Genomic DNA, 23,198 nt, shown 5'->3' on the forward strand with positions numbered 1-23,198 from the left:
GCAGCAGGGCCGCCTGCAGGAACGCCGCAGCCCGGCTAAGCCGCAGCCATGCCGTTGTCAGGGCCGCGCCGGGCGCACGCTCCGCCTTCACCGGCAGGGCCTGCCCGGGAGCTGGGGCTGGCTGCTCCCAGAAACAACGTATCCATCCATCCATCCATCCATCTCCCCGGCACCGGGGCACCCTCGGGCCCGGCAGTCACCACGGAAAGGGGATACTGAACTCTGGGAGAGCATCCAGAGAAGGGCAAGGAAGATGGGCCGAGGGGGGAAGCGGTATGAGGAGTGGCTGAGGTTTCTTGGTCTGTTCAGCCTCAGGAGACTGAGGGGAGACCTCACTGCGGTTACACCTCCCTTGTGAGGGAACAGGAAGGGCAGGCACTGATCTCTGCTCTGTGGTGCCCAGTGACGGGACCTGAGGGAACGGCCTGGAGTTGTGTCAGGGAGGTTTAGGCTGGGTATTAGGAAAAGGTTCTTCACCCAGAGTGGCTGGGCACTGGAAGAGGCTCCCCAAGGAAGTGGTCACAGCACCAGCCTGACAAAATTCAAGAAATGCTGGCCAATGCTCTGAGGCACATGGTGTGTTTAGGGCCAGAAGTTGGACTTCAATGATCTTTGTGGGTCCTTTCCAACTCAGTTTATTCTGTGATTCTGGGTGAGAGCATCTGCTACATTTTGGTGTTCAGTTCCAGGATGACAGAAATGTAGGTAACACTACATAACACTTCAAACCTATGAACACCAGACACGTGCATTATGCTTAGGTGAATGTTAATAAGGAGAGATAAAAAACCAGACCAGTCTACAACAGTGAATTGGTGAAAATTGATTTTAGTTGCTTCTTTGAGTAAGATCTTACCTGGCCCATGTAACTGTTGGGTCCTGCTGAGATGAGCACACTGTTCTTGTCCTTTAAGGGAGACACCGGGGTCAGAAGCCAGAACAGGTCAGGTCAAAAGCAAAAGTTTTTCAGTGCCCCAGACTCCTGGGATCATATATGCTTGCGCTATTGCTTTTCACAGAAATCACACACCCACCTCCTGCATCCTTCTCTCACTGTTATTAAAATCCCAGTTGCAATATCAAAACACAAGCAAGCAGTCATTCACTAATAATTCATGTCTCAATTCAGGTTTAAACCAAGTTCTGCAGCAATGCACAGCACATCAATGCCTGCTGTGAGTCATGACACAGCCAGGGAGGAACTGACCTGAACAGTCACATCAGTAACCATGACTTGCATTTTTCACTCTACCTCACATATTGGTCATCCACACAGCCCAGTGCTGGAAAATGCATTTTATTTTAGTAACAACTTTAATTCCACAGGAACCACAGAACATTTATCTTTAAGCACATCAAAGGGACTCATTATCTTGACTACTTTGGTGAAAAAAGCATTCCTGGAATGGAAACCCTGAAGCTTGCACAGACGACAAAAGTACAAAGAAACAAACACTGTCCTATTACCTAAAATTCTATTATTTCAGTATTTTCAGATTAGCCTAGACTAATTGGTTGCAAGCATTGCCTAACTACTCATGAGAACCTGTAGGTTGTTTTCTGCTATAGCTTTATTTTTTCCCCCCACCAGAAATCAACAACTTTGCTATATATTAGTTACATGGGAAGTAATGAAATTGCAGCAAACAAATTTATTGCACTGACAACCCTGAGAGTAGCCTTCCATGAGAGGAAGTTCTGATGGGGGAATAAATAGTTATCTGTGCTCTTACTTGCACACTGGACATGTACAAATATTAAGGCAAATAAACAAATTCAACATGAATCAATTAGCACTTCAAGCACTGAGTGCCCATTGAAAGTAAAATAGATTTCACGCTCCTTCATGTTATAACCTAGAACAAATACTTTCACCAGCCTTAGCTTATAAATGTTTGAAGAAAAGAAAGTTTGTGAGGTAACTCAAGAGAATAATTTCCACTGTAACATTTCTTTTCTTACAAAATAACCTCCAACAGTCCTTAATGTTATTCATACTCCCGTCACTAATATTTCCTGCTGTGTGCTTCCTGGAAATAAAATCTGGCATTGCACCTCATTTTATTCTTCCTGAAAGCTAAGATTCTGCTGTCCCAAGGTGGTCAACCTTCCAGTGGAGTTTTCTCTGGGGTTACACCTCAAAGGTACAGATGCACAATCTGGCTTCAGCTTTTAGCCATCCAGCACCTCTTTAGGGGATAAAAACATTAAGCAATCAAGGAATTACTTCTCTTTCCATAGAAAAAACTCCAGAATACTCTATTTAGCAATGAGCTGTAGCTCTTGTGAAACTCCCACCTTGTTTGCTGGAAAATTTTAGCTCTATGCCCCCACAGCTTTCTGCATCCATCCACCACCACAATGCATCCCACCTCCTCTCACAGGTCCCTCCTGCCCTTCTCTGGCACTACTGCTCTCTCCCTCTCAGATCCATGTGCAAACAGCTGCAAATCTTTTCCACTCATCCTTCACACATGTAGCAAGCCTACACAGAAAGCACCCACATGAAGTCTATTTTCTCCACTCCATTATAAACCCATCCTTGAGCTGTTGCCTTAACATTGAGCATCCTTGCCTTAACATTGTTCCCCAGCTTCTTCCTTTTCTCAGGCTCTAAACAGTCACAGTGTCTGGTTTTGCTTCTATTTCCTTCTATGTCCCTCAAATTTCTGTGCCCACTCCATGTTACACATTATGCTCAGGTTCCTTTTCAAACTGCTCCTTAGGGAAACTGGTCTGCACTGGAGAACTGTGCACCAAATCCAAGTTACAACAAAAGAGAAAAAAGAGTAAAACATTTCAACACATATTTAAAACTCCTTTGAAGTAAAAAGTTACTAGAAAAATGCAAACCTTTAGGAAGTTATTAAATCATTGCCAATTGTCTTTTGCTATTGCTTGCTTTCTTCCTAAGCACAGACAAATGAGGATATTTTAGCTGAGGTGTAAATAAAATAGACGCTAAAAACTAATAAAATCAGCTAATGCTATATTTTCATTTTTTCTAAATAATTCATACAAAAAATATACATATATAAGTATAAATTACAGAAATGCATCAAAACCCTATTAAGCAATCTTCACTAGCATTTCATCAGTCAATTCAACAATAATCAGAGTATTTTATAAATACTCTTGCACGCTACAAAAAGAAGTCAGATTTGTCATCTCTATTCTATTCCAATATTGAAAATTTGACCTTTTACCCCATTTTGAGCTATTGACTGCACTTCTGAGAAATGTGAATATAAAAATTGCTAAACTTCCCTCCCCTTTCCTCTTTGACCATATTTATAGTCACTCATGTACAAAATAAACAGAAAAAATAATTACTAACTTGACTCAAAGGTCTCAATTTGCTGCCACTTTCACATTTTTAACTTTTGACTTTTTTTTTAAGCTTTCATTCAGTCATGAATACTTCCCCAAGGAGAAAAATATTCAAGTGCATGCAATTGTTTCTCTAGAATGATCTGTTCTGAGACAGAAAAATCACAGCCCCAGAACAATCTTCTTTCACAAGCTTAGTCTGTTATTAATACATTCATTCACTATGTACAAGCTATTAGTTAATAAATAACTTATGTCTTGAATAACTGTAGTTGTTTTTACTAATTGAAAGTTTAATATCAGGTTCCACCATTCTGTAGTCTTCAAAGTTGCATCCATATATAAATTAACATACAGAAAAATAATCCATTGTCTAAAAGACTGCACATCAAAATAGTACTTCCATGTCTGCTTTTAAAAGAATAGGTTTGTGACTTTATTTATACAAATTGAAACTTTATAGGGACATATACTCCTTAACCCAACACTGTTAATGAAATAATTATTCAAAAATATGGTTTGTAACTAAGATTTCTGTACATTTTTGTACCTTTTTCAGATTTATATAGGCTTTACCATCAGGTTTTCAGTGCTGTGTTATGCAGGTTTCAAATACTGCAAAGCATGTTTAGACAGTAAGCATTTCAATTATAGTAGCAGTCACATTACAAAAATAATTTTGGCTCAAATTTCAAAGTATCTGGGTAGTGTCCCTTTAAATCTGATATGCTATTGTAAGCATCACACCATCTGTACAGTTAACTTTTTGCTGACAACAGATTTTAAGAAATAATGACACATCTGAGGTGTGATCCGGTTTTATGAACTGAAGAGCAGCTTTCCCAAAGTTTAAGACAAATACAAAAAAAATATATATTGCACAGCTTAAAACACAATTGTTTACATTCTGACTTCAATACAGTACAACTTAACCGTGAATGTAAGGAATTACCAGTTTGTATTGTAAGTCCAATTATTTGTGCCAGAAGGTCAAACATAATTTTAAAATTAAAATTAGTATGTTTAAAATATTTACTTGTTACAGGAATTCTAAAAAAACTTTTTAAAAGCTTTTGGAATCACTTTTGGGAGTCTGTAACTCCCACAAACCAACATTAAAAGTTCTGAGCAATACAGGTCATTCAACCCAATATTCCCTCAAAAAGCTATCAGACAGTAAGCACATTGTGAAGTATACATTTTTATTTAACATTCCTAAAATAAGCTGTATTTACATATTATATAAATGTATGAAGTCTTAATATAAAATAGAAAACTGCATTGACTGAGGAAATTACACTCCATATGGAGTTACTTACTGAAGATCATTTTTATGAAATTTTACAATAATTTATATAAATTATCTCTTCCAAATTAGATGATTTTTCTTCTTTTTACTAATTCACACAATTTTGATGACTTTACAAACAGTGGTGTACATTAGAAACTTAAAAAAAAACAGTTACAGCATCTTCCGGCGCACAACTGGCTTTGGAAAATTAGACAGTCTTTTTTTGTTCTTTCTTAGGGTCTTCCCTGCTGCATCTGTAGTTTCTTTCTGTTTGGTTTTTGTTCCATCCACTGGACTTCCAAAAGGAGAGATGAATTTTATTTCAACTGGTGGAGGTGACCAAGAATCTTTTGTGGTTCTGAAAAGAAAGACAAGCATCAAATCAATTTTTCAGTACTAACAGTATTTAATCGAGGAAAAAAACTACACAGAATTCCAAAATCAGTTAAAAAAAATAAATGCATGGTCTTCTTTGTAGATAGAATTAAGGTAAAAAAGGTACACAAATCAGGTTTGTTTGGCTTTCATTCCCTTTATTCCTTGTCTGGCCATCTCCCACCTTCTATGTGAAGCTAAACTGGAAGAGTTTGAGTTCATAAGGTGAAATAAGACAATGTAAGAGCATTGCAATGTCATCACTGCAATTAGTATCCACCTGCCCTTTTCTATTCCCTCCCTCTTCCATTTCCATTAGCAAACCATACTCCTGAATGGGGAAAGGCACCTATTAGACCAGCAGGCTGAGCTGGACAGGCTGATGGAGTGAGGGAAGACCTGCCCAGCCAAGTGAGGAAGAAGTAGTTAGGCATTTAACAGCTGAGTCACCATCACATTAAGAAATGCAAATAACTGTTCAAAACTTATTTCATACTTGCTTCCTTTCTTCATTTTTGATTTTGGAGTTCTACCTCTCTTCAATTTTTGCTTTACCCCGGCCTCTATGGATTTGGTATCCTCTTCCTCTTTAGCTGGAAGCTCCTATGTTAAGACAACAAAAACGTTACTCATTAACAAGTTCTTAGACTTCTATGGAATAATAATTTTTTTTTTCATTACGAAATCATGCCAAAGTTATTTCCAAAAGTACCTTTTGTTTGCAAAAACAAACCTTCACATCAAATTATTTTACTATCCTAAAAGTTAAAATTCTGAAATTAACAGATAACATATGAAGTAAGTTTAAAGAGAGCCACTGTGCCTTTTGCTAAAAGCAAAACAGTATTTATCAATTCTTGATTTACATAGATTCAAAACTGACATTTGTACCTTGTCTTCATGAAGAAAAACAATAACATTTTTAGCTGATTCATTTAAAGCTCTTATTAGATATGCTTCCAATGAAAAGGGCAAGGCATGATCTCAAAAAATGATACAGAATTAAAATCAAGAACATGGGACAACTGGAGTTTTTACTTACTGCTTCTTTCACAATTCGGGAAATGCTAGCTACAGTTTTTCTCTTTGATCTCAAAAGAGGGGGCGAAAAGACAAATTGAGAAGACAAATCCGGGTCCAAATCCTGCAACTGCACAGGATGGTCTGTTTTTCCACCTAAAATGACAATGCATTGTTAGCATGCACATACATTATACATGAGGGACAGTAATATTACATTACAGCTGACAAGTAAGAGCACAATAGCTTCCCAAAATAAAGGTCCTATCAGCTTTATAAACACTCCATGCAAAGGCATTTTCCCCCCAGTAGCTGCCTCTTGGGATTCACTCTTTTACCATAAAAATAGAAACAAAACGAAGCCAATGTAGTGATTTTACCTGCACCTACATAATCAGATATTATACTTGAGGCATCAACAGTCCTTACACATTAAAAAAAAATTATCATGTACTCTAATTAAAAAACTCCTGGGTACAGTAATTTCACTGACAAAGTATACACTCATGAAAAAGAATCACATAATTAAACAGCTGTACAGTTTGTTGGAAGATGCAGCTCATCTGAACTTGAAAACTGAACAGCATTTGGAAACACACATCCTTTATTTCTCTTCTGGGGGGAAGGGGTGGCAATCACATATTCACAAATAATCTCTGGTTTTCAAAATGTGACAGAAATTAGGTTCCTTACAAAAATATAGATTAAATTTAATTTCATGGCTTAGATCAGCTTCATAATCTATTTCTACCAGAACTAGGCAGGCAGTCACACAGACTTCAGCCAAAAGGTGAACTGCCTCTTGGCAAATATTTTCTTTTGCATGCTTACATTCTTGACAATACTTAAAGCCATCCTCACCGTTTGTTTTCAGTGATTTAAAGAGGCTATGCCCTCTTTTGCATATAAACATAGTGCACCTACCTTCAAATTTCTTTGTCAGCTTTGTGAGAGGAGGAGAGAAAAGGAAAGCCTCATTTTCCTCAGCAGACAGTTTCTGATGGATGGCAGTCCTGCGGGATCTGGTCCTTGTAACCCGATCTGTCAGAGCTCTGGATGTCTGATCATGTCCTGAGGGATTTATGTCTTCCAGCAGCAAAGGACTGCCCCCAGGCCCCTGGGAGGCCTCCTCAGACACTGATCTCCTCTTCCTGCCCCGACGCCCTGTCCTCACTGTAGTCTTGGGTGTGGCTGGCACCTCACTTGGCTCTGCAGGAGTTTGTTCATGAGTATCCACTTTTTCTGGGTTCTCTTGTGGCAGTCTCCTAGTTTTTCTCTTAGGAGTATCAAGGGCTTCTACTTTCACACCTGAACGTATGTCTTCCTGAGAAGAGGTAGACTCTTGGTCTGCCACGAGGTTTTGTGCCGCCTTCCTAGCACTTCTTCTAGGTGTGACAGGAAGTTTAAATTCTGTTTGAGGAATCGATGATTTAGACACATCAAGATCAGAATTTTCTGAAACTTCTGATGAACTAATCTTTCTTCTTCTGCCTCTTTTACCTGGCACTGGTAAAAGGAGTTGGTCACTAAGCTGCACCTGTTGATCCTTGACAGTATCTTCAGTAAACTCTAAACTAAAGCTTTTCATTTTTCTTGCACTTCTACTAGGACTGACTGCTGTTTTTACTTGATGATCAGTATCAGTCTTGCCAGTTTCTGGATTTCCACCCAAACTTTTTCCTCCTTTAGTCCTTCTGGAAGCGAAAGAAGCAGTAACGCTGCCTTCAGCACGAGGCGTTTCCTCATTAGCCTCTTCTTGTAGTTCAGATGCAGCTTCCTTTGCTCTCCTTAATCCTCTCCTGGGAGTAACAGGCTGTGTACTGTCAGACAAGATTTGTCCATCAGAATGGCTGCTCTCTGTTTTTTCTAAATTAGACAGTTTAGGTTTCCTACCTCTCCTAGGAGTAACAGGTGTCACAGGTATTTGCTTCTCTTGAGCATTTTCCTCTGTTTGGAGCCTGGGAGTCTCAGGTGCTTCTTTTGTTCGCCTGGTACTTCTCCGAGGAGACAGGCCAAGCAGAGCAGGGCTGTCTGTCTTCAGCAGCTGCTGAGTGCCTGCTGACAGAACACCCAGACTTCTACCCAGCTGTCCCCTTGTGCGTGCTCTTGGAGCAGTGCCATAAGGATGTCTGCTGGTTTCCTCTCCCACTGCTTCTAGCACAGGTGTTAAGGGAGCTTTTGCCTTCTGGAATCTAGTTACCTTTTTACCTATGGTTTCCTGAATTGATTGTTCTACAACGTCAGATGTAAATTCTTTACTTCTCGTGTCCTTGATTACATCCAGTAAGTTCTCAGCAATGGCAACCTTAATAGGTTCAGGCACATATGGGAGTGACTCTGCAATATTTTGAGATTCCTGATCACCAGTTACAGTGGACACTGAGTTTCTAACATGTTCCTGGCTTTCAGTATTTCCTAAATTGGTCACAGGCTTTTCTTCTGTTGTTGTGTCATCTGGTTTAGAAGCATCTACTGATGTAGGGTCTCCCATCTCTGCTTCCCCTTCTTCTCCTTCCAAAACTAAGGTAAAATTATTCTGAGATAGAAAAAGGTCGCCATCTCCCTCAGCTGCATCACATTCACTATCTTTGTTATCAGGCAAATCACATGCAAACTGTTGCTCTATATTTTCATAGCTATAATGAAGAACACTTGATGGATCTAGCTCGCTATATGGTGATGTTTCAGGTGCTGGTTCTGAGGTATCTTCTATAACCTAAAGTTAAAAAATGTCTGTTAATACTTTATTCAATACCAAACAGACTAATTTCACACTGAGCTAGATGAAACTGAGGACAGTTCCCTTAAGACCACCCCTGAATGTGAAACAATGTGCTTTTGTACTCCAGCTGAGAGTTTATGTATTTGAGGCACAGGGATCAGAGCAGTTCCTGTGTGCAATTCACATGCTCTGTTTCTGGCATTTCTCTTCAGAACTGACCATTTGCCACTGCCCATGACCAGGAGCAGTTTTCCAACACAAGGTGTGTACACGGCCAGGGATGCCCATCACGTAGCAGTGCCCTCTGGCTGTGGAGCAGTGCAGAGTGACCCACTGCCTCTGACAGGGTAAAATGCAATTGGGTCCCCAGTGCTTAAAGATTCAGTCATGATAGTTCTGACAGTAGCACTTACACTGGGCAGGTATCACATCCAACAACTCAACACTGCACTTCGAGGAGTCATTTGGGTTGCATGAGATAACACATAGTTACTAAATACCTCCACCTCTTGACACCAAAATGCGCTCATTACTGGGAATTCTGTGTGTTAAGAAGGAATAAATGACCTAAGCACCTAAATAATTCTGAGTTTGGTTCCCACATCTTTTTGTCCTTTGGTAACTGGTTACCAATACAAAGCAGCTGCACTCCTGTAACTTTCTTATTGTCTTTAACATTAAAACTATTTTTTAAGTGAAATAAAGTTTGAATTCAAGTAAATCAAATGAATGCCTAGCTGGTTTCAACAATAGTTTAGGCTTTTATTTTGGTTTTGTTTGCTCTCAAAGGCCTAAGTCTTGACAGGTCCCATTCATGTTATAGGAACAGAGAATGCAGAAGAGAAAAACATATCTGCCCTTACAACACTGAGGTTTTTAACTTGTGTTAAGCAGCTCAAGAAACAGACACATTTTTGACTGCCTCCAAATTGTCAATAGAACAGGCCTGCCCTCAATTTGCAAACTGTTCTATTGTGTAGAAAATGGGAAAATAGTTTACTTACATTAATTTCCTCAGTTTTTGGAGGATTGCTAGAAACAGGGACTTCTTCAGCTTCAGCTGCTTCAGGGTTACATTCTTCAGGTAAATCCACACACTTGCCCTCAAGGCGATTTTGAAACGGAGCACTGACCATGTCCTCACTGTCAAGGATACTTATCACAGCTAGAAGAGATTTATGTAATTTTATCTTAACCTTTATATAAATGATCTAAGTTTAAGCAAAAAGAAGTAACAGAGCTAGCAAGAGCAAACAACATGGTTCTCCATCCTGCCACATATATTGGGCTTTCTCCAAAAGCTAAAATGATTGTCCTGGTTTTGGCTGGGATAGTAATTTTCTTCATAGTAGCTGGTACTGCTCTACTCTGAATTTGTGCTGAAGGCAGTGTTGATAACAGGGATGTTTTAGTTACTGCTGAGTAGCACCTATACAGAGCCAAGGCCTTTCCTGCTTCTCACACCATGCCAGCAGTGAGTGGGCTGGGGGTGCACAAGGAGATGGGAGGAGACACAGCCAGGACAGCTGGCCCCAACTGATATCCCATAAAATATGGCATCATGTTCAGTATAAAAGGCAGGTGAAAGAAGGAAGAAGCAGGAGACATTCAAAGTTATGGTGTTTGTCTTCCTTCCCATGACCCATTTTCCTGCTTTCCTGGAGATGGTTGAACACCTGCCTGACAATGGGAAGTCGTGAATGAATTCCTTGTTTTGCCTGAGTTGCATGCAACACTTTTGCTTTCCCTATTAAGGTGTCTTTATCTCAACCCAGGAGTTTTTTTCCTTTAGCTCTCTGATTCTCCTCCCCATTCACCCAGGGGAAATGAGTGAGTGGCTGTGTGGGGCTTAGTTGTCGACTGAGTCTAAACTGTGACAACTACAGATCAGGTAAAGGATGCAGCCCCACAGCAAGGAAGAAAGAGGAGAAAATCAGTTGTCAAGCCCATGGAGGGGAAAAAAGAGGAAAATGTGGCTGGAAAGGCACACTGGTAGACAGTTGCTTCAGTCTGAATACTGAGGATGCATCATCTTTTAAAATAGTAAATCAAGCAGCACATCCCATGGCACACAAATTGGTAGTGGTGTACAACATTAAAATAAATACTGATCTCTCCTTAAAATACTTTAAGTTCTACCAGCATTTCAATATTTTGATCAAGAATGAAAAGATTCACTATGCACTTTCTCCAAGGACTTTCTTTAAAGAGGGTGTTCTCTCTACAGTTTAATGAAAGTTAGCAGTAACATGCTACTACTATTTCAATCTGAGACACCTACAGTGGTATGGCAAACTACACATTTCACTTGAGGAGCTCTGCAACCCTACCACACAGAACATTTCCAACATACATTCACTGTCTGCCTCCGGGGATTCAGCGAGCTGTGGGTTTGTTGCAAGCAGTATGGCTTTTTTTTCTGATGAAGAGGTCATTTCAGACTCCTGGTAGGTTGTTGCACTTCATGAAAAGAGAAAAATTCATCATAAAGCTTGAAAACACACCTTTAAGAGCTCTACAAGTTACTTTCTCACTGGAAAATCTTCAAGTTTCAAATTGCAAAAAAATACAAGAAAAATTAGGAATTCCTCTATCAACATAATTCAATTTGTGACTCAATTCGTAATTCACTTTGTAACTCATTTTATGCAATCAATCAAGTACATAACATTCTTTCCAGCGATCCAACATTAGATAATAACATAGTAGAGGTGTATTACAGAATAATGTATTATTTGTCTTCTATAGAAAAAAGGCAACTACAATAAGAGGTTCAGAACCAACTGAACATAAGTCTGTACAGGTGAAAGTTACCACTTGAAATTAAAGGTTTTCTCATTGCTGACATTCTTTATCGCTCAGCAGTTGCAGCTTTTAAAGTACCTGGTGAGAAAATGGCTTCCCTTTCCATAAACAAATAGATGCTAGTGGAGCACACACAGAGAAAACAAAAATTAAGTGTAAAAAATATTGTCAGAAAGCATTCAAACTCCAAAATAAACCCACTGAAGTTACAGGAATCTCAGGATTCCTTTTTAACTACACAATTCTCAGAGAAAAAATTCCAGGGCTTATGTTCACAGTATCTGCTTAGTAACTCTCACAAGGTCTGTATGGGACTGTTGAATGAAGTCTTTATCATCATACTTTGTGGTCTGCTATGATTTGAGAAAAAAGGCTCAAATTGACAGCTAGTCAATATGCATAACATTCATGCCAGATTACTTTTGGTCACAGACAGAATGGAATAGACAGGCCCTTACATATAAGAACACAGGTAAGAACTAATCCCAGGTCAAAATCAGTTTCCAAACACAGAAAAGCCAGCAGCTATAATGTTGTATGAACCCAAAGATGCATCTACTTCATAAGCTCACCCTTCATTTCCAGCCCCAGAAGTTGCAGCCTCAGCAGCTTTAAACACCAGCTTATAGTCAGGAAGGGTCTGATATTCAGCATTTGATTCTTCCACAAATCCTACAAAATGAAGAGATGGATGACTTCCCTGTTGCACTCAACATCACTTCTTTTAAACTGCTCATGAGAGTTTAAAGTGATCCTTTATGCATATCACCTAGGATAGGGACTTAACAAAATCATGCTACCAAGACTTCAAGTGCAGATGGCCTGTGTTCTTCTTTCCAGTAGAACAAGAAGCCTGATGCATAATTTCAGTCAAACAATGTAAAAATTCCTGCAAATTATAGAAGTACTCCTAAAACATAACCAGAAGCCAAAGTTTTAAACATGTATCCTTTTCAAAACTCCCACACTGTTGCCTTTCAGCTGCAACTACACAAAAAGATGTCAGCCAAGGAAAGTACACATTCATAAGGTCCAGGATACCAAAAAAAGGACTTAAAATATAGAGGTAATTTTAATAGCCTAGAGCACTTGTGAAAACTCATAATTAATTGCTGCACTCTTCAGTAATTCAATATTTTAAAGACATTAAAAAAATTCAAAAACTTAGGTTATCACAGGATGAAACGTACCTGCTTCTTTTCTTTGCCCTGAAGGATCTGGTTGTTCTACCTGGAAAGGTTTATCTTCAACCATTTCACTTTCTTCCTCCTTCTCCAATTCTTGAACATCAACAGTTTCTTCATAGGAAGGATTAGCTGGTTTAGCAGATATAAAGATGACATCATCTTCAAAATCACCAGGTGATTTTGCATCATGATACTCCAAAGTAGTCTGGTCTGATCTGACAGAGAAGTTACTATTTTCCTTGCTGACATCCATCTTCTCCAAATCATCTCCAGGTATGCTTTCTAAAGACTCCTGCAATTCAGCACGATCTTCCCCAGGACTGCTCAGAGTAAACAGAGCTGGTTTAGTTCTGCTTTCAGACCAAGCATCCTCTACCAAGCCTTGATGCTGCTCAGATGAAGTTCCAAATAGTGCCTTATCATCTTCTGTCACCTAAAATAAAAGTTCAGATTGGCAACATGAGTCTGCTTGTTGTCAAAGCAAAACAAAAAAACCCAACAAATACTGATATTTTCAAGTTCCACATGTCCCCTAAGTGAGGCAATGCAAAACTAATTCTCCTTCCAGCCTTATCTTAGATTTAAGGCTGAGTGTAAAAATTAATTACACTTTAGATTGCTTATTGAGTTTCCATGACATTGAAGAATTAAGATTAAATCAGTCTTGCTCACAATGTCATCTCAAGGCTCTTCACTGGGTTTACTAGTGTGTTTTCAGGAAGACAAAGCTTTGCCTAGTAAAACCCTAGCTCAAGATTTCTCTATTTTATGGTTGCCCTTTCAACAAACACATATGCACGACTAAAACATGCTGGTGTTCAGCTATGCCTGTGGCATGGAACAAGCAAATTAATCTGGCCATAGTGCCATTATTAGTAAGAAGTTCATACAGGAGAGAGCACATCTTGTTACAATTGAGCAGCTCCTTGTGACATACACGAGCTACGCACACATGGGATAGCAGCACATGCCCCTCTTGTGCCCCCCATTTGGGCACAATATGCTGGCAAGTGGCTGATGGGCTCAACCACAGAATCCAGCTACACAGCTGCAGGAGCAGAAGGGACCACAGCTGGTCAAGATGGACCCACTGCATTTGAAAACTACATGGATACTATCCCTGGTGCAAGGCAAGAAGCTGACCCGAGAACTTTAGGCCTGAGAGAACAAAACACTACAGTTCTCTTCATCAGGAGTCTCTTTTTACCATCATTTAAGTAAATCCAACGTTGCAAAATGACAGGTTGAGAGTCAATGCATCTTTATGACTTTTGTTACTTTCCCAGATATTCAACTTACAAAATTTAACAAACCCAAACAAGAGGCTCCATCTGTATTCCTTACCTTCCTGCAACACTACCATTTGAAAAGGTATAGCTGAAAGGTGAACTAACAATCTGAACACGTGAGAAAAACCCACCATGGTCCCTGATGTTTGTTATGAGTATGTTCCTGCAAGAACATGATGTTACAAAATGTCTAGCATAACACAATCTTTTTTTTTTAACCAAATTCTGCCATTCTGATTCACAATCCAGATTCTCAGTGTAAGGAATATAGATAAGTCTAAATTAAATCACAGCATCATCTGAAAACTCACTAACTGCAGTCCAGCTTACCCCAACAGCCCACTTTGCATGTGAGCTCTCTTCCCTGAAAGATATTCTAGGTTCCTTTGCCCGTAGAGGAGGAGTAACTGATCGTCCTGGGGATGCAGAGGGAGTTGCCAGGGGTGTAGTGCGAAGGCTGGACCTGAGAATAGACTGAGGAGTAAACCCAGGAAAACCAGAAGATGTGGCCAAAACTTTAGCTCTCTAGGAAAAGAAATAAAAACACTTAATTTAGAACCAGTTAAATCATCAAAACAGATGACTGTGCTTAAATTACAAAAATATAATTACTCTAAACTGTGAGCTGGGTTTATAGCAGCAAAAAGTTTTGCCTCTGCACTGTTCTTCCAAAAATACCAACATTTTAAAGATAAAAATGCATGCTTTTTCTATTTCCCTTTGTTTGTCTTTGTAATGCCAACAAAATAAACATTATTTTTCAAAATTACTTCTTCAGGAAACAAGGATATGACTGACATCTTGTTTTCTGCAATGTTATCTCCTATCCACTAAATTCTGCAATTCCTACACTGCTCTTATAAAAGGCACACAACTTCACTCTGCACAGCAGCATTTTCAATCGCTGCATCTGACAGCCATTCTGCAGAGAAACAGACACAGCTTTTTCCTTAATTAATCAGCCACACACAAGAGGAAGCGACACTGCTGCAGAAATACCTACACATCTGCATGTAGAAGCATTCAGCTATTCTTATCTCAGATTATTTTACAGTATTGAAAGGGTTTTCAAAAGAGGAGGATGAAGCTAGTTCATTAGTATGGATGGTACTTCACAAGAAGGTGAAAAGATGGAATTGTTCCATACAATAAAAATAAATTTAGTTCACAAAGCTATGGGACAAGCTGTCCACTGCAATCAACTGAGAACTAAAGTTTCCTGCTTAAAGACTGTTCCCAACTTAGTGCTTCCAAAAGGACTGTGTATGTAATAACCACGTGCATACTGAAAATTTCAATCCAGAAGCACTTCTACTAAATACTTTGGTGATTTCACTTAAAAGAAACCTTACAAGTTTTTCATTTGGTTGGTTGCTACTGAGTTTTTAAAATACAAACCTTGACCACACGAGGAGTTTCCAGTAAATTCAGCTCTGATGCTCTTGGCAGATTGTTTTGGGAGCTGGAGCGATGTGCATTTGCTCTCAGGGGGCTGGATGCCACAAAAGAAGTGGAAGCTCTGCATGGGGACTGCCAGCTCTCCTCCTGTGCTACAGAGCGGGAAGGAACAGGACGAACCACCAAATCCAGCAACCTGTTAAAATACACATTTTAAACTGGAACATCAATAAATAAATGAAAAAAAGCATGCTGTGATTATCTCAGATGATGCAGAACAAAAACACTGGACAAACAAGAAATACCACCTCACTGCAGGGGGTGATCAATCAGTCCCACAAACAAGTGACAGGCACTCTGGAGCATTTTTTCATTATTTCTTTGCATTTCATACCTAATTTCCTAAATCCCTGCCTCTGACATAAGAATACCCAATTTTATGTTGCATAAGTGACCTAATTCTCAGTAGTGGAGAAAACTCATCTACATTTCAATGCAGGGACCATTTCAAATTGTGTACCAAATTTTGTCCCTAAGCTGATTTTTCTTTGAGACACAACACTAAATCCAACACAATCCTTGGTAAACCAAAAAAAGCATACACACATGCATATGTATATATATGATAAACAATACAATTTTGAAATATAAAGTCTGTAGATCGACTATACCTCGAACACCTTTGAGAAAGTTTTGTTATAGGTGTCCCAAGAAATGCATCAGGCAACTCTGCACCAGGGAGAGGATGTGTACTGACTGCTGGCTCTGTAGTTCTAGGACTAGAAGGAAAATGAAAACATAGTTGATTTTTATTCCCTCAAAGCCCAGCCATATCAGAATTAAAGTTTATCTACCTACATCCCATGTAGGACAATCACTTGACAATTTTAAGCCTCTTCCCCACTCTCACTAATTCTGCTTTTTTTAAATAACCAAGCAGGAACTGGTAAAAGATTACTATGAGATCACACAAATGAGTCTATAAAAGTTGGTACACCAACAGCTTCATTCATGGTAGTGACAAACTGGTTGAGTTTCAGCTTCTTAAATACTGTAAACACATTCGCCATAATGTAAATATGTGCATTTGTATAGAGAAGATTATCACAGCAGAAAAACTCTCCACATACTACACAAGGAATTGATTGTTAGCTGTTATATGATATATGTGCAGAAATGCAAAACAAAGCTTTATTCATGTCCACCTTCCCATGAAAAAACTAACACAATTCAAACTGAAATCTCTTTCTCTCCCCCTACAACTCACTCTCTCTCCACCTCCCTCTCCAAACATGCAGCTTAAGAGTAACTTTTATAAAAGGCTGCTTACCTATCAAATCGTGAGATATTTGTTTTCTCCTCATTTCCTAGCCATACTTCTCCAATTTTGGACAACACTTTACTGATGAAAGTTGCTCTTGTATGCACATTTCCTGCATTAGCCTGCCTTGTTGCTGTTGATAATGGCTTTGGCCTTGGGACTGTAAAGCAAGAGGGAAAAGTATCAGCCTTGTGTATTCAAAGTGATGGCCAGCTGCACATCCTAGTTCCCTTCTCTAAAATTACCTTCTCTTAAGACTGATGAAGGCAAACGGTACGGCTTGGCTCTCTCTACTGCCAGCTTCCTTTGAACTGTGGGAAGGATCTTGCCATATTGGTCTAAGAGAGAATTTCTGGCTACTGCTCTCTCTCTCAAGCGAGGATCACGATCATTCTGGCAAAGGAAATGTGTAAAGCAAGAAGTTAACAATTCACCAGAAGTTCATTGCACAGGACTGTCTCTGCTCTTTCCAGCTAAGGCCTAAATTTGCTCTACAGACAAAGGACAACAAATCCACTGCACAGAACCACAGCAAGTTCTAGATTCCACCCAGGAGCACACATCAATTTCAAGTGGTAGTTTCGGGTAAGTGCAAGGAAGACTAGTAAAAAAACCCAAAAACATAAAAACTCCAAACAACTCCAAAACTCACAACTAAAAATCATATGGCAAATTTTACCTGCGGAGCATCTAGACTGCCCTCAGGTAAAAGCCAGATACAAGACATGACATACAACGTACTCTTCATACCACAGAAACAAGTAACACAAACAACTTCCATAACCTAAACCACACATAACAGAGGGATCTGAGGAACTGAATGAAAAGAGAAGATACATGTTTATTCCTCAGATGCAAACAAACTCTTTTAACTGGAGTCCATCGTGGTCTGTAAGTTTTAATTCATAATTTCACAGCAGGACTGCTACCCTTACCAATAGATTGGCCTTCATGGATTGATTCAGCTGGAGTGCTGGGATGTAGTTGGCACGCTGCAGATGGTGGACTAAGAGGAATTCATGGTTCTGAACACCAGATTTGGTCTGTAAAAACTTCTCCAAACACTCCTGTGAGAAATAACACATTTCAGACACCATTACCATTCTGCCTCTTCTCTTGCCAAAGAGACAAGTTTTTTTTTTTTGTTTCTTCTCCAAACTCACTTTTTCTGTGTCTGTGAAGGGCAGCTTCAGCAAATCCTCCATCAGCCCCATCTCCTGACAGATTTCATACATGTGCTTTAGCAACTCTTCTATGTTTAACTTCGTGGTGTGTTGCTGCAACAGACCCCAAGCCTCCACCATGCACCTGCAGTTAAGGTTTAGGACATGGAAAGGAATGGGAACACTGAGGCCAAAAAGATACCCCACAGTGATAGTATCCATTCAAAGCTCAAAGGAAATGGAGGGGAGCCCCATTTGTGCCATCAGTTCTCCACATTTCCCAAGATGTGAATGCCAAGAGTGGAGGTTTCCTTACCTATTGGACAAGAGCACGGTGAGGAACAGCCGCACCTCGCTGCTGCTGCACATCGACGGCTTCATCATCTGCATGTACCTGAGGGCTCGCCTGTGCTCCCCCTGGCACATCAGGGACTGGATTATCCTCATGTGTTGCCATGACACAGTCTTGAGTGTAGCTGGATGGAAGAGCAGCGCCAGGGAATTCTGGACAAGTTGAGAACAACTTCATTACCAGAGATACACACACCCATGCAACAAAGAGTCAAAACTTTCTGCAGCAAGGCTGGATGTGCGTGAGACCAACTTAGAGGTCTCAATAACAAAATACTTGAGCCAGGACACATCAGCAGCAAGGCTGGATGTGCATGAGACCAACTTAGAGGTCTAAATAACAAAATACTTGATCCAGGACACATCAGTAGAAATTCTTCAGGTATTTGCAGGGAAAAAAAAAAATCAGCCACCCAGAACAAAGTGAATGCTTTAAGAGGAACAAATCAGATTTTTCTAAGTTCACAAAACCCCGTGTACAGATATTGCTTTTAATAAATACATTACTTGATAACTTAGACTATAAAAAAATTGGTCATATTAGCACAGTGACAAGAACAACATTCAGTATCAGGAAGAATAGCTATTAGGTTGAAAAGTCACTCCTGCAGTCTTTTGTCTCAAATGTTCCTGCTACCATCAGTTTCCATGCTTCAAGTACCCAAAACACTCTTCTAGAAACAGTGCCCAACCTGTCTGCTGTAAACCTAACCATAGACAGCTTTGAAAATTCAAATATTAAGTATTAAGTTGATTACTCCTTTGTTTCAATCAATTTCCTTTTAAAGTATTCAAAACAAAATTTCAAATCATAACTTGTTGCTGAAGATGTCAGACCAGTGTTAAAAAAAGCTTCCAATGGTTCAACAGCTCCTTATACCTAAGTACCAATTTAAAAAAAATTGTTATTGTTATTGGTTACAGCTCTGCAGTGTAATGTGTGTCTAACTCAACTGTTTCATACTTACTTCATAATCATTGTGATCCAGAAGCCAAAACCCTTGAATCAGCTTAACAAGACCCCAAGGGATAGCAAAGGCAGTTGGAAAGGAGTCAATTGAAGTTTCTGTTTTATTTGGAAAGGAATGCATAATATCCAGCAGCAAGTAAATTGTCTGAGAGTATCTAATTAAGGCAAATAAATCGCTAAGACCAAAAACTTGTATCACAGTACATTTAGCAAAACAATGAAATAAGAATATGAAAATTGTAGAAAGCAGAACATCCCAAGGTATTGATCTTACCATTTTAAGCTACAAAAACCCATTGTATCAATAGTCAGGTCCTAATCTCAAAACTATATTCTGAATATACTTCCAGAAAGAAACACTTGTGGATTTCTGGAAGGCAATCAAAAAAGCAGCTATTGGGTGTTTATATACTGCTCTTAAAACCCAGGCTTCTGCTTCTGTCAGTGAAGCTACCAGTTGGACACTCAACACACTTCAACATCCAATGCTTAATTATTAAAGAAAACAAGTTCTACAGCTGTTTTATTCTCCTCATTTCCTGTCTTCACAAAACCAACACAAATTATGGTGCCCTTACAATGCAACTTAGCACTGACTGATTGAAACTGTGTTTAAAACTGCATGTGGACCCCTCACTCAAAAGCCTCACCTTCCCTTTCTGACATCCCATTTTAGGAACATGTCTGAATAAGGCAGCTTGGGACTACAAGCATTTTTAACCCCTTTACTCTCCAGGCTCCACTCTTGATTTAGCCAACAAATAACAAAGATAATTCTGCATGTTCCAGCAGCCTAAAAATTAGGCTTCTGACCAATGAATATTCAGTGTGCCTGCACTTTTAACACAAAAAATACCCAAAACCAAACACTTTTAGTAAGGCTGGGAAACAAATGATTTTGGCAAAAATCAGCAACTGGAAAGCCACTTTTACAAACCCTTTTACTCTGAAACAGTATATTTTAGGGCACCATAATCACAAGCAGTCATATGCTACATATAAGGGTGTCTTGAAAAATTAGTAACTGCATTAAAATTTGCGAAGAACTAAGCAAGGTTTTATCTTGAATTCAACTTAGAGAACATGCTTTCTCATAGGACCAGAGACTTTGCAACAAAACATTTAAAAAAGGAACCAGTAAACTTCCAATCTAGAAAGAAACTAAAAAATGCTTCTGTCAAGGAGTTAATTCTATTATAAATGTGTTCATTCACATTGTGTTTGAGGCATAAATTTAAAAGCGTTGTTAACCACACACAGGTGACAAGTATGAAAAACTTCTATGTGCACACACTGAAGTAATGACAGAATCTGGAAAGGATACAATTGCATGTTTGTCACTTTCTTCAATGCTTTCTAGCAAATAGAGATCCAGCAGTGCCTGAAATGAAAGATGAAAAGGTTTTCTAATGCTCCTGTCTTTCACCATCATTGGCTTTAGGGGACTGCTGCTGCTGCTGCTGCTGGGGTTTTCAGTGAACAGAACACTCACATGTAAACTAACAGGTGGGTATCTCCCAGTGCCGCCTTCATCTCTCCGCCACAACTTCTCCACTTCCTCTCCCAACTGGGAAACCATTCCATCAATCATCAAGCAATCAGAATCCCATTTGCCTCTGCAACAAAAGGGACCAAGGGCTTGCACAGAGTAAAACACTCATTCCAGCCTCTCAGTGTCACAGATTTCGGGAGTCAGAGCAAAGATGGTCCTTAGCTCACAATGATCTTATTCATTAAGGAGTCCAACGCACAAACCCAAGAGAAGAGTTGCAATGACCTTTGGGTTCCAGGCTTGCTTTCATGCTCTGTTACGTGTAATGCCAAGGAGTGCAGACAAAGGGTTTTAACTGCAAAAATAACCACACTCACACAGTCTAACAGTGGCAGCTTTCTAGAGAATTCCTCTAAGCCTTACCTTGATAAGCGCTCGAGTTTCTGTCGGTGACCTGTATAGTAGCTCTGAATCAGAGGGTAATTGTAGAAAGGTCTGGACAAATGCATGTCATCATCTACAGGTGATAAAGTAAAAGCAAGTTAAAGAATTAAGACCACGTTTTTCAACTAAAACTTTGGTCTAGACAGACAGAAACCACACAGCCTCAAGTGTTTTGGTACTACAGTCTCTGTGCTTACCTAAACCCTCAGGAAGGAGACTGGATCGACAGAACCAGATCACCACTTGTGCGTACAAAGAAATGAGGCTGGTTACCATCTGCTTATTTGTCAAGTCTGTAAAACCTGAAAAAAAGGCATAAGATGTTTTGGATATTCCTCTCATTTTTACAAAGCTCCCCTCAGCAGAACAAACACAAAGTATAAAACACCATGGTGGAACTCTTCTTACATGTAGTTGTCCCTCTGGATCAATTATGAATTTGAAGGGAAAAAAAACACTGTTCACCCTCAAAACAAAAAACAAACACTACAAAGAAACAGAATCCCAAAAGATTAAAATTGAAAAATAAAGCCTAAACTATAAGATACACTCAAGAACACAACATTTGTTTTCCATGTAGCAGAGATTTTTACTTTAGCCACAGAGTCCTCTTTTTCCCTCAATATGCCAACAACAATTTTTAAAATCAGAAGCCAAAAAGAACTCAAGGAACTTCCTTTACACATTACACATTTCAGTTTCTATTGTATTTCCCAGCAATTTGCACACAACTATCAATTGCTAGTTAACAATTGGGAACACTTCTCAGCATTACCACACTCTGTTGCTGCAATTGCTGCGCCCAGGTCCTTATTCAGCTCAGTGCTGAACCAGTGCACCCTCTCCTACCCAGCCTCATGAACTCCACAACAAGCTGCTCCCCTGAACTCAACGTGGCTTAAATCAAAGTCCCAACTGATCAGATTTAAGCCTCTCCTCCCAGCTCAACCTCTCTCCCAACCATCCAAAACAACAATGGCTCCTGTCTCCACAGTTACAACCCAAGCATCTTCCAAATGTTAACTATCAGATCAAAGGCCTAGCAGGGCTCTCACCAACCTTTCTCTGTAAGCTCTCGGGCTTCTGTTAGGAAACAGTTCAGGACTGTGCTGAGGTTGCTCAGCAGCAGCTGGCAGTGCTGGAGGGACTGTAATGTCTGGGGGTCAATGAAGTTGCAGGAGCCATCAAACAGCGGAACACCTTGTCAAGGAGAAATATTGAATCATCACTCAGCAGAGCAACTGCACACTTCCAGACTTCAACACTTCAACAACCACAAGCGACTTAAAGAACCACTTAAAGAACCAGCAGCATACACTGGCAGAGTAGTGAAGAAGATCCTTTACAAAGAATGACTCCAGGTTTCAAAAACCACCACACCACTACTCACATATTTGGTCCAGTTCATCTTTTGTGCAGATCACTTTGTTCCACGTCCACTCAAGAACAAACCGTAAATTTACAGCAGAACTTGGCTGCTCTTTAAAAACAGAAAACAAAAAGGACATGAAGCCACAATTTCTAACCAAAACACACACACCACATAAAAACAATGGAAGCAGCATTACCTTCAGAAGTCCAGTGTTTAATGCATCCCGTCAGAAGTTCCAAAGAACCTGTCTGCACAGCAGCTGACAACACTGCCTCTAACTGCTCCTCCTGAACAGAACAGACAAAAGCAAATCACAACCTCGCAGACTTTTCCTCTCAGTCTCACCTTGATAAACACTGCAGCTTCTGTCGGTGACCCATGCAGTAGCCCTGAATCAGACACTACCTGAGCCACTGACAGAAGCGTTTGCTTCTGACTGGCTACCCACTCAGACATTAGCTGCAAATGCTGCTACTTCCATATTCTTGACTCTTTCTTCATTCTAGCCACAGGCTGGACTGCTGGCTGGTTTGAGGAACACAGGAATGTTTTCCTCTGACATTTCAACTTCATGCAGGCTAGTTTCAATCTCCATTTCTGTGCCTCAGGGTTTCAGTCTTCATTTACAGAGTCCCAGTTAACTATTTCCAGTAACATCCTCTGCTAAT

At 39.8% G+C, this 23,198-nt stretch overlaps 1 protein-coding gene across 1 annotated transcript in view; it reads right to left on the bottom strand.

The window, feature by feature from the left end:
- Positions 1-1,281: 1,281 nt before the first annotated feature.
- LOC136554259 (protein ELYS-like) overlaps positions 1,282-23,198 on the bottom strand; it is a 38,533-nt gene continuing 16,616 nt past the window's right edge. Inside the window, exons 12-35 of the mRNA XM_066546105.1 lie at positions 22,727-22,817; positions 22,549-22,638; positions 22,218-22,358; positions 21,356-21,460; positions 21,138-21,231; positions 20,715-20,838; positions 20,547-20,603; positions 19,221-19,367; positions 18,218-18,405; positions 17,902-18,046; positions 17,674-17,805; positions 16,984-17,131; positions 16,748-16,898; positions 16,089-16,196; positions 15,418-15,613; positions 14,350-14,544; positions 12,734-13,163; positions 12,116-12,215; positions 11,092-11,198; positions 9,743-9,903; positions 6,941-8,732; positions 6,039-6,172; positions 5,493-5,599; positions 1,282-4,979 (exon numbers count right to left, since the gene is read on the bottom strand). Coding sequence (XP_066402202.1) covers positions 4,793-4,979; positions 5,493-5,599; positions 6,039-6,172; positions 6,941-8,732; positions 9,743-9,903; positions 11,092-11,198; positions 12,116-12,215; positions 12,734-13,163; positions 14,350-14,544; positions 15,418-15,613; positions 16,089-16,196; positions 16,748-16,898; positions 16,984-17,131; positions 17,674-17,805; positions 17,902-18,046; positions 18,218-18,405; positions 19,221-19,367; positions 20,547-20,603; positions 20,715-20,838; positions 21,138-21,231; positions 21,356-21,460; positions 22,218-22,358; positions 22,549-22,638; positions 22,727-22,817 — 5,130 coding nt within the window. The 3' untranslated portion in view covers positions 1,282-4,792. The remainder of the gene's footprint in view (positions 4,980-5,492; positions 5,600-6,038; positions 6,173-6,940; positions 8,733-9,742; positions 9,904-11,091; positions 11,199-12,115; positions 12,216-12,733; positions 13,164-14,349; positions 14,545-15,417; positions 15,614-16,088; positions 16,197-16,747; positions 16,899-16,983; positions 17,132-17,673; positions 17,806-17,901; positions 18,047-18,217; positions 18,406-19,220; positions 19,368-20,546; positions 20,604-20,714; positions 20,839-21,137; positions 21,232-21,355; positions 21,461-22,217; positions 22,359-22,548; positions 22,639-22,726; positions 22,818-23,198) is intronic.

This window comes from Molothrus aeneus, chromosome 3, assembly GCF_037042795.1.
Source record: "Molothrus aeneus isolate 106 chromosome 3, BPBGC_Maene_1.0, whole genome shotgun sequence".
Taxonomy (NCBI): domain Eukaryota; kingdom Metazoa; phylum Chordata; class Aves; order Passeriformes; family Icteridae; genus Molothrus; species Molothrus aeneus.